Below are 14785 nucleotides of genomic sequence, written 5' to 3' on the forward strand. Positions count from 1 at the left end.
AATACAGGCTGATTAATATATAATGCACGTGTTCCGTGTAGCAGTCCAAACATACACGTCCCAACATCTCACTAACATGGAATCAGTAAGCCGAACCCTGGAGCAGTAACCTGTGAATCCGACTTAGACTACAAACTGTGTTCTGACCTTATGAACCATACAATCAGTAAACACAGTTAAAATCATGCTCTTTGGCGGATTAGCGTTCTTTAGATTAAGTTCAGCTTTCATAATATACTTGTTCTCTGTAGAACGACACTTGTCTTGTTAGAAAAGTTAACATTCACTACGAGAAAGCCGTGATATTTCTGCAGGGGTTCTACTGCTCATTGTTTGTATGTGAAACCATTAATCGGACCGAACTATTCGGACACAATGCCTTCTCCCGGCGGGGCATACAACCCCCGGTCACAGAACACGCCCACTGGCCCAGTATTAGATCCTCGGAGATGTTATGTAGTGATTTATCAATACCAGTGTAATCACTAACTCGGGCACCTGTTCTCACAGTTTCTACAAACCATTCCCCTTAATAATCCCACCACGTATATAATGAAAATAGCAAACGTTCGCATGTTAGAAATGTACCAGATGGTTAAAACATGCCGTTGTCTGGTATTTTAATCACTTTTACACAATTTTTGTACCTGTATCTGATGAATGTATAACCTACGTATCGGCTTCATCTCCAATGTTTAACTAAGGAATTTTGGACTAACTAAACGAAGAAATATAAATCGATAGAACCTCTAAAAGTTGTGGAAAGCCTACTTGGTATGCGTGTCGAATTAATGTATTGTCCGAGCCAGCGAGGAAATTAGGAATTAGGGTTAAATGGTGCGTATGTCCATTCCCACTTCTAACTTATCAATTTCTTTGTATGTAGCAATTCTTTCAATTATCTTAGTTACGGCACCCTGAATGAGCCTGAGTGACTTTAGTCTGTCATTGGTTGGTTTTTATGAATATTGACAGGACACAGTTGATTGAACAGACGCGGGTGCGTTCGGTTCGTTGTCCGGTATGTAAGCGGAGCGTCAGACAGGACGAGGTACAGAGCTCGGAGGCGGACTGAGGCAGTGTGTGCTGCTCCCTTAGACAGGAGGTGTACAGTAGATGTATGTATACGGATAGCACTACTACGGTGCAAAGATGAAACTCTCCTGAGAAATATACAACTGTGTGAGAACGACATTCCGTCCTCGACAGCACGCGAGCATGAGACGTACTGGAGATATTTACTGATGTTTACATCTCTGATGTGTTGATATCATTTTATGATATGATATATCGTCATTTCATGTGATACATATTGTTTTATACCCATCAGTGTCAGAAAAAACTAAACACAAGGATCAAAATGAATGTTAAACACGTGCTGTGCGTAACTTTCTCGATGTTAACTCTTTACTTGGATAGAATAGTTGGTGTAACCATGTATTCCTACCCACATTTATACAACAAACGTTTGAAGCGGAATATACCTCACAAAACCTCCAGCGATGTCTACATGGATCCATGCAAAGCAGGTACGTATACACTTGTCTACAGGACGCTTCCTGTTGGCGCTACCTGGTCATACTGTTGCTGGCATCATCTACCCATCACAATGCAATGATCTCCTCACATCCGATGTCACCGTGTCGCGCGTTGTCACGTGTGGACCAATATCGACTGCCGTTACAATTACTTAATCGATTTAACGACATAGTGAAGAAATGTTCTTGTTAGATATCGATATTTTCAATTAACCTGCGACTGACATCTAGAATATCTCCGTTATCCTTATTTGTACCGAAATAGAAAGTTCAAATATTGTGTCGACTAATCTTTATCTAGGGTTATAAGTGTTTATCTCGAAGGATTATTAGTGTCCATCTCGTCGGGTTTTTACTGTTTATTTCGAACAGTGACCAGTGTTTATCTCGTTGTGTTATTGGTGTTATCACGCAGGTTTAGGAGTGTTTATCATGTTGGGTTATTATTTATCTCGCAAGGTTATTACTTTTGATCTTGTAGCGTTGCTAATGTTTATCATGTTGGGTTATTAGTGTTTATCTCGTAGGGTTATTAGTGGCATCAGATAGGGTTATGAGTATTTATCATGTTGGTTATTAGTGTTTATCTCGTAGGGTTATTAGTGTTTATCATGGGGTTGTAAGTGTTTATCTTTTTCGGACATAATTTGGTATATCACATAGGGTTATCAGTTTGGACAATATAAAGTGCATTGTCAGATAGGACTGTAAGTCTGGGAGGCGATTATCATGTAGGATCTTTATCATATAGTTCTACTGTTTTAGTTGGTGAAGGGTTATAGGTATAACACGTTGGTTTATTGATATATATTGAAGGGTTATAAGTATAACACGTTGGTTTATTGATGTATATTGAAGGGTTATAGGTATAACACGTTGGTTTATTGATGTATATTGAAGGGTTATAGGTATAACACGTTGGTTTATTGATGTATATTGAAGGGTTATAGGTATAACACGTTGGTTTATTGATGTATATTGAAGGGTTATAGGTATAACACGTTGGTTTATTGATGTATATTGAAGGGTTATAGGTATAACACGTTGGTTTATTGATGTATATTGAAGGGTTATAGGTATAACACGTTGGTTTATTGATGTATATTGAAGGGTTATAGGTATAACACGTTGGTTTATTGATGTATATTGAAGGGTTATAGGTATAACACGTTGGTTTATTGATGTATATTGAAGGGTTATAGGTATAACACGTTGGTTTATTGATGTATATTGAAGGGTTATAGGTATAACACGTTGGTTTATTGATGTATATTGAAGGGTTATAGGTATAACACGTTGGTTTATTGATGTATATTGAAGGGTTATAGGTATAACACGTTGGTTTATTGATGTATATTGAAAGGTTATAGGTACAACACGTTGGTTTATTGATGTATATTGAAGGGTTATAGGTATAACACGTTGGTTTATTGATGTATATTGAAGGGTTATAGGTATAACACGTTGGTTTATTGATGTATATTGAAGGGTTATAGGGAAATCTTATAGTGTATTAGTATTTCTTGCAGGTTTTTTTGGTTCAAAATGTATAACGCTTTCGGTTATTGGTATATTTGGTGAGGTGTATATTGATTCTTGGTTTGTACAGGGTTAACAATATTTAGATAGGCTATGTAATATCGTGAAGGAGTGTATGATAGCGGCCTTTTGGTTATGTTGGGATACTCGTATCGATCTCACAGGTAGGTTACAATGGAGACACATAATCAAATGTCAGATTAAACTCGGATGATCAAGGACTGGGGTAAAGACTTGTTTACGGGGGATACCTTACTGTCAGGCGATTACAAAGCAGGGAGCATTTGTGAAGGTTGATCGAGGAAGATTCCACCCAGAAAAAAATCCATCAACTGAATATATATCCTAATACAGGAATTTCTTCTAGAGATTTACTTACCATAAGGAATACCACAACACAAACACTGGATTAAAAGTGGGGGTCGTTTTATATTTAACGAGACCTGACTGTAGAGAGTAGGTCTAGTGAGAGAGTGTATCTGATTCTAAAATGTGTCAGAATAAGATAAGTCGGATTAGAGAGCAGACCTGATTATATAGTTAATCTGATAATAGGAAGGTCTCATAAGGGAGGTCTGACTAGAAAGAAGTGCTGATCAGGGAGACTAAGATCTGACAAGGAAGAAGGTCTGACTAAGGTCTTATAAGGGAGAAGGTCTGACTAGGGACTTATTAGGGAGAAGGTCTGACTAAGGTCTTATTAGGGAGAAGGTCTGACTAAGGTCTTATTTGGGGGGTGGTCTGACTAAGGTCTTGTTAGGGACAAGGTCTGACTTGGGTCTGACTAGAAAGAAGGTCTGACTAAGGTCTTATTATGGAGAAGGTCTGACTAAGGTCCTATTAGGAAGAAGGTCTGACTAAGATCTAAATAGGGAGAAGGTCTGACTAAGGTCTTATTAGGGAGAAGTCTGACTAAAGTCAGATTATATAGACTGTTTGACCAGAGAGCAGGTGTGATTATATAGAAGGTTTGACCTGGTCTGATAATAGAGCACATAACGACCCGTTTGACAGCTTTCCGGGAAACCGTCGCTGGTAAAGTGCGTCGAACTGTGCACCTCAGAACTTACCGACTGAGCTGTCATAGAGAGTAGTCCGAGGCAGAGCTGGTAATATATGACACATTTTATACAGTAATTCGTTAAATTGTGGTGTAGAGAGACTTCAATTCTTGGGATAACTGTGGTACGACTCAGGACCAGGACACTTGAGAACAAGTAGTGGTGAATGCACGCCTTTGTTGTGGAGTTACATTTGGTGAGATACTAAATAGCCTTTATCAGCATATTTCCATCAAAAATATGTACATATGATATAACGCATAGTAGATATTTTATGAGATATTTTTCATAAAAAGAAACATACCCGACTCACATTTATATTGGTCGACGGGAAGCACAAATTGTAGACGACAAACAGACATTCCATCGTGTGTGTTACTGTATCATTCACGCCGAAAGGAGCGAGTGTTTCGGAGCGGAAAGCGTGTAACCCTTCGTACAGACCATAGGGTACTTGGACCACACAGGACTTTGAATGACCCAGCACTAAAAGTATGGTGTGTCTGGACCTTACTAGGCAGTGCGATCACCTATTATAGGGACACTGGGGTGTTGTGACTACACAGGGTGAAGGATAACCTACGGTACAGACCATGGGGTGTCTGACCCGTTATACAGACCGTGGGGTGTCTGAATCATACAGGACTGTAGAATGACCCATTATACAGACAGTGGGGTGTCTGACCCGTTATACAGACCGTGGGGTGTCTGAACCATACAGGGCTGTAGATACCCGTTATACAGAGTGGGGTGTCTGTCTGAACCATGGGGTGTCTGAACCATACAGGGCTGTAGAGTGACCCGTTATACAGACAGTGGGGTGTCTGTACCATACAGGGCTGTAGAGTGACCCGTTATACAGACCGTGGGATGTCTGAACCATACAGGGCTGTAAAGTGACCCGTTATACAGACCGTGGGGTGTCTGAACCATACAGGACTGTAGAATGACCCATTATACAGACCGTGGGATGTCTGAACCATACAGGGCTGTAGAGTGACCCGTTATACAGACAGTGGGGTGTCTGACCCGTTATACAGACCGTGGGATGTCTGAACCATACAGGGCTGTAAAGTGACCCGTTATACAGACCGTGGGGTGTCTGACCCGTTATACAGACCGTGGGATGTCTGAACTATACAGGACTGTAGAATGACCCGTTATACAGACCGTGGGATGTCTGAACCATACAGGGCTGTAGTGTGACCCGTTATACAGACCGTGGAGTGTCTGACCCCGTTATACAGATCGTGGAGTGTCTGACCCGTTATACAGACCGTGGGGTGTCTGAACCATACAGGGCTGTAGAGTAACCCGTTATACAGACAGTGGGGTGTCTGAACCATACAGGGCTGTGTTATACCCGTTGAACCATACAGGGCAGAGATCCCGTTATACAGACCGTGGGGTGTGTGACCCCGTTATACAGACCATGGGATGTCTGAACCATACAGGGCTGAACCATACAGGGCTGTAGATTGACCCGTTATACAGATCGTGGGATGTCTGAACCATACAGGGCTGTAGAGAGATCCCGTCATACAGACCGTGGGGTGTCTGACCCGTTATACAGACTGTTGGGTGTCTGACCTGTTATACAGACCGTGGAGTGTCTGACCCCGTTATACAGATCGTGGAGTGTCCGAACCATACAGGGCTGTAGAGAGATCCCGTTATACAGACCGTGGGGTGTCTGACCCGTTATACAGACCATTGGGTGTCTGAACCATACAGGGCTGTAGAGTGACCCGTTATACAGATCGTGGGATGTCTAAACCATACAGGGCTGTAGAGAGATCCCGTTATACAGACCGTGGGGTGTCTGACCCGTTATACAGACCGTGGGGTGTCTGACCCGTTATACGTGGGATGTCTGAACCATACAGGGCTGACCCGTTATACAGACCGTGTAGAGTCTGACCACGTGATACAGCTCGTGGAGTGTATGACCCGTTATACAGACCGTGGGATGTCTGAACCATACAGGGCTGTAGTGTGACCCCTTATACAGACCATGGGGTGTCTGACCCGTTATACAGACCATGGGATGTCTGAACCATACAGGGCTGTAGATTGACCCGTTATACAGACCGTGGGATGTCTGAACCATACAGGGCTGTAGAGAGATCCCGTTATACAGACCGTGGGGTGTCTGACCCGTTTTACAGACTGTTGGGTGTCTGACCTGTTATACAGACCGTGGAGTGTCTGACCCCGTTATACAGATCGTGGAGTGTCCGAACCATACATGGCTGTAGAGAGATCCCGTTATACAGACCGTGGGGTGTCTGACCCGTTATGCAGACCTATGAGTGTCTGAACCATACAGGGCTGTAGAGTGACCCGTTATACAGACCATGGGGTGTCTGAACCATACAGGGCTGTAGAGTAACCCGTTATACAGACCGTGGGGTGTCTGAACCATACAGGGCCGTAGAGACCGTTGGGTGTCTGACCTGTTTTACAGACCGTGGGGTGTCTGAACCATACAGGGCTGTAGAGAGATCCCGTTATACAGACCGTGGGGTGTCTGACCCGTTATACAGACCGTGGGGTGTCTGAACCATACAGGGCCGTAGAGAGATCCCGTTATACAGACCGTGGGGTGTCTGAACCATACAGGGCTGTAGAGAGATCCCGTTATACAGACCGTGGGGTGTCTGACCCGTTATACAGACCATGAGGTGTCTGAACCATACAGGGCTGTAGAGAGATCCCGTTATACAGACAGAGGGGTGTGTGACCCGTTATACAGACCGTTGGGTGTCTGACCCGTTATACAGACCATGGGTTGTCTGACCTGTTTTACAGACCCGTTATACAGATCGTGGGTGTCTGAACCATACAGGGCTGTAGAGAGAGAGATCCTGTCTGACCTGTTATACAGACCGTGGGGTGTCTGACCCGTTATACAGACCTATGAGTGTCTGCACCATACAGGACTGTAGAGTGACCCGTTATACAGACCATGGGTTGTCTGAACCATACAGGGCTGTAGATTGACCCGTTATACAGACCGTGGGATGTCTGAACCATACGGGGCTGTAAAGTGACCCGTTATACAGACAGTGGGGTGTCTGACCCGTTATACAGACCGTGGGGTGTCTGAACCATACAGGGCTGTAGAGTGACCCGTTATACAGACCGTGGGGTGTCTGACCTGTTATACAGACCGTGGAGTGTCTGACCCCGTTATACAGATCGTGGAGTGTCTGAACCATACAGGGCTGTAGAATGACCCGTTATACAGATCGTGGGATGTCTGAACCATACAGGGCTGTAGAGAGATCCCGTTATGCAGACCGTGGTTTGTCTGACCCGTTATACAGACCATTGGGTGTCTGAACCATACAGGGCTGTAGAGTGACCCGTTATACAGACCATGGGGTGTCTAAACCATACAGGGCTGTAGAGTGCCCCGATATACAGACCGTGGGGTGTCTGACCCCGTTATACAGATCGTGGAGTGTCTGACCCGTTATACAGACCGTGGGGTGTCTGACCCGTTATACAGACCATTAGGTGTCTGAACCATACAGGGCTGTAGAGTGACCCGTTATACAGACCAAACCATACAGGGCTGGGGTGTCTGACCTGTTATACAGACCAGGGGGGTGTCGTTATGACCTGTTATACAGACCTGACCCATTATACAGACCGTGGAGTGTCTGAACCATACAGGGCTGTAGAGTGACCCGTTATACAGATCGTTGGATATCTGAACCATACAGGACTGTAGAGTGGCCCGTTATACAGACAGTAGGATGTCTGACCCGTTATACAGACCGTGGGATGTCTGAACCATACAGATCTGTAGAGTGACCCGTTATACAGACCGTGGGTTGTTTAAATAACACCATACTGTTGTGTGACTTGAAAAACTACAGATGTGACGATGATGGCATATACCTTTCAGCTCTTGTCTATGCTTTGTAATAGCGACCATGTTTTGAGTACCCCGGGACGTTACACCATATCGCGACAGGTTCTCACCTTTTAACACTTTCACCTATTCACTGCCACCTCGGCCACTGATGTCCACAGGATGTACATATAGCGATGAATGTTTGCACCCTAAAAGCCATCGTGGTGTTGAAAATTATGTCGTCAGTCATTGTAAGTTAAATATAGAATATAATGGTTAGTGTTACTGTTGTGTGTAACGGACACGTATTTGCAATGCCGTTTATGACCTATATGAAATCATCACAAGGTTATCTACCTGTTTAAATTGATACCAGTGTACTCTCTTTGAACCTGATGTGACGATGATGTGACAATCCCATCAGTTATATACTCTTTAAACCTTGTTTGGAAATCCGCGAGCGATTTACTCTCTAAAAACCTGATGTGACGGTGCACGGGCGATACACTATAACCACCTATGTGACAGTCCACCAGTTATATACTATCAAACCTTATTTGGAAATCCGCGAGCGATTTACTCTCTAAACTTCATGTGACAATGCACAAATAAAACACTCTCATCTTTAAGTGACAATTTATGAGCGATATACTCTCTTAACCATATGTGACAATCTACTAGCGACGTATTCTCCAAACCTGGCGTGATCATGCCCGAATGATATACTACGGTAGTAGACTGCACAGCTTCATACAGTGGGAGAAGACGCAGACTGACTGATGAATGGTATGCTAATTGCCCTTTGAAGAGTCCCTTACTATTAAGACTGCATTTGGACCCTTAACACTGTTTCCTGTATCCGAAGTCTGATGACATTTGAAAACGTAACGTTAGAGTGAGCTATTTCTGGGCTTTTGAGGGGTCAGACGTTTTACACGACACCGCCGTAAATCGCCTCTATCCTATTGGTTCTGAGGGAGACCTCAATAGGATTTATGTATTTTTATTAGAAATCACGTGACATATTAGGACGAAACAATCACCGTTGAATCAAACGCCACAAATTCCAATTATACCATTAAAGTAGAAGACATTTGCTAATTAAGAAGAACTGTTGTTGTTTAAGAGGAGAAAGAATGCTTTTAACAAGTTAGATAATAACAGAATAGTGTTATATAAACTAGGCATTCCGCATGCAGTTCCTAATCTCCGGGAACATCAACAATGTTTAAGGTTTCTTTACATTTTTTGATATCAGAAGAGTTCTTCAAAAAGTAGTGAGATGTTTGTGTTCTCAAACATCGGTGAGTGAGTGATGTTCTGCTACAAACCACAATCTTATTGGATTTGATTTGGACAAGGGGAATAGACGACGTGTCGACTACATACGAGGTGTAAATTGAGTCTTTGTCCTGCCATTTCCTGGTGTAAATCGACAGGTCAGACGGTTCAGAATTCGCCAGACAAATCTGGTCAACAACAACTATGCGTATTAATGAATAGTTCACTCGAAAGAGAATAACCATTGTATCAATGACATACCCATACATACAATGTCCCCTCCTGCCCCTCCTCGGTCTTAGTGCACGTGCATAACGACACCACAATGGAGGGATTTACGGTGCGCGCACACGACGAGCGTCCTGCTAGATAATTAAGCGTATCTATATACACGGACACTGAGTACTTAAGCGTATCTATATACACGGACACTGAGTACATCCGCCAGGGTCTGAACGGTTTGTTGTATACCACACTATACAGCACCAGACAGATCGTGGAATGGAAATCAGGAAACACACTCAGAAATACTGGCCTGCTGCTCTCTAAAATATCTTCTGTGTAGAGAGTGGCTAACATCAAATATACTATTTTTCTTTCTTTTTATTGATTAAGGTTTACCGGGAAATTGTCATGGATTAAAATAAATAACGAAGTGAATGTGTTCCTGACCAGACGACTGTCCTTGAATTAGTACTCATCCCACACCGTCAATGTAAGATCAGTCATTACAACCTCGGCATGGACAGTCTATCGAATAGTAAGCTAGGCCAATGTCTTTGTACAATCCAATTTAGGCTGACAGTCATGTATCGTCACTTTAATTTCATTAATATGTGATGTGGTTTTGACCCATCTAGACATGAATATGCATTATCCGCGATAACACATTCTGTCTTTGATAACATCACGATATGAAGATAACATCTTGTAGGATCTTCATACCTTCCGATGAGGCCGTCAGAAGATTACTAATTTTAGGATCTTATCCCTTCTGATGAGGACGTCAGTAAATTACTAATTTTAGGATCTTTATCCCTTCTGATGAGGACGTCAGAAGATTACTAATTTTAGGATCTTATCCCTTCTGATGAGGACGTCAGTAAATACTAATTTTAGGATCTTTATCCCTTCTGATGAGGACGTCAGTAGATTACTAATTTTAGGATCTTTATCCCTTCTGATGAGGACGTCAGTAGATTACTAATTTTAGGATCTTTATCCCTTCTGATGAGGACGTCAGTAGATTACTAATTTTAGGATCTTTATCCCTTCTGATGAGGACGTCAATAGATTGCCAATTGAAGGATCTTCAATCCCTCTGCTAAAAATAACGATTTTTTGGAAGAAATTAGCAGCGTTTTATTTTAACAACACAAGATCGAATGTTTACGCTTAATTCCAATACGATAAAAGCAATACATATATAAAAATATGACAAAATATATTTGAACAGTCATTTTTTTGATAATTAAGTTCCATTATTAATTATGTCTTCCTTGGTGATTGGTAGATCTTAATCTATTTGACATTTGCCTTCTATGTATAGTGTCAAAATCCCTTGTTATTTGTTAGTGAGGCCTTGAAACATCAGGAGACAGAAAAGCGCAACTTTTGGAAGCTTGCCAACTACATTGTTAAAAATGGGAGATCTAGAGAATATTGTTTATTGTGTGCTCTTCCTGTAGGCATTACTGGACAAAAGTCAACGTGTTTTCTTGTCTCTGGGAACACTTCAAACGACCAAAGAATCTTTTTCTATTAGTATTTGTGTGTTGTACAAGTCCATAAGTACATTACTGTACATCAGTAGTACTTACACATACCAGAAGTTCACACCGCGCATTAGTGACTTTGTTCTATGTGTTGCAGTATCAGAGAGTACCTGTATTCTCTAGGTAACCTTGATATCAGAAATATAAACAAGCCAGGGTATTGAACACGAGCTATTTATCTACGAAATAACATATTGAAATACAGCAGTCACTGACAGTTTCCCCCGAAATACGTGTTTGAAACGGACGTGTGTCTATGTTTAGGTATACAGTGTAATATACCAGAGATTGGCGTTCGTCTATCAATAATGCTCTTATTATAGAACAACAGCCTGCCATGGCCAACATTATTTTAAGATTGGGCTCGCTGCACATGGCTACGCGCTGCCACCGTGCAATTTGAACTTCCGGTTTGGCTGGAGGCTGTGGAAATCATTGGGAGTGACTTTTGATTGGGCAGTAATGTAGACTCGGATAACCGGCATCATACACCGCGATCCAGATACAATCATGATTTGTAGGGCTTGCATCAAATATTCGTTCAGAAAAATACATAATCTGAGATATTCTAGTATTTTTAAAACACACCACTTCACACGCACTCGCGCCAGTAGCGGTAAATATAATTATTTAACCACATATATCTTCATCAAGCGCGACATATTGTTCTCACACTGATATGACAGGAACACGACATATTATTCTCACCTTGATATGACAGAAACACGACATATTAATCTCATCCTTATATAACAGGAACGCGACATGTTATTCTCACCCTGATATAACAGGAACGCGACATGTTATTTACACCCTGATATAACAGGAACGCGGCATGTTATTCTCAACCTGAAAAACAATGAACGCGACATGTTATTCTCAAACTGATATAACAGGAACGCGGCATATCATTCTCAACCTGATAGGACAGGAACACGACATATTATTCTCACACTAATATGACAGGAACGCGACATATTATTCTCACACTGATATGACTGGAACTCGACATATTATTCCTCACTCTGACAGAACAGGAACACGACATATTATTCCTTACCCTGATACAACAGGAACGCAACATATCATTTTCACCCTGATATAACAGGAACTCGACATATTATTCTCACCCTGATATAACAGGAACGAGACATGTTATTCTCAACCTGATATAACAGGAACACGGCATGTTATTCTCAACCTGATATAACAGGAACACGGCATGTTATTCTCAACCTGATATAACAGGAACGCGGCATATCATTTTCACCCTGATATAACAGGAACACGACATGTTAATCTCATCCTGATATAACAGGAACGCGACATGTTATTCTCACCCTGATATAACAGGAACGCGACATGTTATTCTCACCCTGATACAACAGGAACACGACATATTAATCTCATCCTAATATAACTTGAACGCGACATGTTATTCTCGCACTGATATAACAGGAACACGGCATGTTATTTTCAACCTGATATAACAGGAACGCGACATGTTATTCTCACCCTGATATAACAGGAACACGGCATATTATTCTCACCCTGATATAACAGGAACGCGACATATTATTCTCACACTGATATAAGAGGAACGCGACATATTAATCTCATCCTTATATAACAGGAACGCGGCATATCATTCCCACCCTGATATAACAGGAACGCGACATGTTATTCTCACCCTTATATAACTTGAACACGACATATTGTTCTCACACTGATATAAGAGGAACGCGACATATTATTCTCACACTGATATGACTGGAACTCGACATATTGTTCTCACACTGATAGAACAGGACCGCGACACCCTTATTTGTATAGCAACAGCAGTACACACGTCATTACATTCTGTGTGAATGACCAATCGACCTTCACACCGGTGCATTGTATGAGACGACTTGAGGGTCAGACAGTGGTATTGTTGATAATAAAAACAAGCGCTTTGTAGCTATACCTCTTTGGGTTTTCACGCGGATATTTTGATGTTTTAGGTAATAAAACGTCCACACAAGCGTCCGTGTGAAAAGTTGTTTCGGTTGTAAAGACGGCAACATCGATGTATTGGCTGGCCGTGTTTACAACACTCTAGATACAGTATGGTGTTCGGCTTTATTTGCATAAACTGATATTTCTAAAATTAATTGTGCGGTTTATAAACGCTTGGCTTTGATCTTGTCAAACTTGTCCTATGAGATCGATTGATCATATCAAGGTCGACAGAGGAACATCGGAGGCTGGGGAGAAGAATCCCCAGTAGACGGAGAACCTTTAATACGTATACCCGGACCCTAATTCTGTGTGGTTAATCGTGACACCAAATTACTGTAAAGGAACGTGGACAAAAGAACATCCAATAGAAACAGGGGCTTAAAACCTGATCACGTATGTCTCATGTTGAATGAAGCGTTCTGGCTACGCACACATTAAAGGCAACATCTATCTTTTCCTGTGGCATGCGATAAAGATAAAATAGGACAAAATAATGTGTTGGAAATATGGTTGATATACCGTGAAGACAGAATTAATGAATAATTAAAAAAATCAATGCATTGTTGAGAAAACGGAACCTACAAATGTTGCCTACCTAATGAAACACACAAAATACGTTCGCACCGCCCCTTTGTATAAACCTAGAGCGAGGTCAGAGAGTTGCCTGGTGTCAGCAGGTCTATATCTAGTACGGAACCCTATTGCTCGAGATATCACTTTCATTTCATCCGGACTTTTCTCACCGGGACGAGTTTGAAGTTTATAATGAACAATGTTCTAACAAATTACATGTGTATGAATTGATAAAGCGTCCCCTTTAGTCGGGGTTGTTAGTCGATGTCCCCTGCTGGTGGTGCAGACTTACTCTTTCTACCCCACCGGCCGCAAACTTATATGAAGTTTAATAATAGCGAGGTACAAAACTATATTACACCGTGAGAAAGACAATTTCATTCAATACAGATCAATGAATGGTAGGTTTACTATACAAATTTCGCATGTCTCCCACAAGACAGTCAATACCCTACCTCTAACGCAATCCCCCATGGGTAGGACAGTTCGATAGCCTAGTGACAATGCCACTAACACAATGTGTTCGAACCCACACACTCGTAATGATATAGAAGACCTGATTTGGGTATTAGTATGTTGACCTTATTTCCTCAATGGAGTTCAATGGAATTGATTGTGTAATCTAGATCCAAAATTCCCACTTTTACTTAACGAATACCAAAGTGCTTCCTGTTCACCATTTGTGTAAACTGTATGGAATATCTAAGTGTACGTGTTCACCTGTAATCCCCACGTGGTCGTGTACACTAGGTTAACCCCACGTGGTCGTGTACACTAGGTTAACCCCACGTGGTCGTGTACGCTAGGTTAACCCCACGTGGTCGTGTACACTAGGTTAACCCCACGTGGTCGTGTACACTAGGTTAACCCCACGTGGTCGTGTATACTAGGTTAACCCACCCCACGTGGTCGTGTACATTAGGTTAACCCCACGTGGTCGTGTACACTAGGTTAACCCCACGTGGTCGTGTACACTAGGTTCACCCGACGTGATCGTGTACATGAGGTTAACCCCACGTGGTCGTGTACACTAGGTTCACCCCACGTGATCGTGTACATTAGGTTAACCCCACGTGGTCGTGTAAACTGTATGGAATATCTAAGTGTACGTGTTCACCTGCAATCCCCACGTGGTCGTGTACATTAAGTTAA

At 42.1% G+C, this 14785-nt stretch overlaps 1 protein-coding gene across 1 annotated transcript in view; it reads left to right on the plus strand.

Moving 5' to 3' along the window:
* Positions 1 to 1079: 1079 nt before the first annotated feature.
* LOC132551937 (tolloid-like protein 1) overlaps positions 1080 to 14785 on the plus strand; it is a 57018-nt gene continuing 43312 nt past the window's right edge. Inside the window, exon 1 of the mRNA XM_060216078.1 lies at positions 1080 to 1529. Within this exon, the coding sequence (XP_060072061.1) occupies positions 1361 to 1529 (169 nt within the window). The 5' untranslated portion in view covers positions 1080 to 1360. The remainder of the gene's footprint in view (positions 1530 to 14785) is intronic.

Source organism: Ylistrum balloti, unplaced genomic scaffold (genome assembly GCF_031769215.1).
Source record: "Ylistrum balloti isolate Yb309-2 unplaced genomic scaffold, AGI_CSIRO_Ybal_v1 Utg370226, whole genome shotgun sequence".
NCBI classification, from domain to species: Eukaryota; Metazoa; Mollusca; class Bivalvia; order Pectinida; family Pectinidae; genus Ylistrum; species Ylistrum balloti.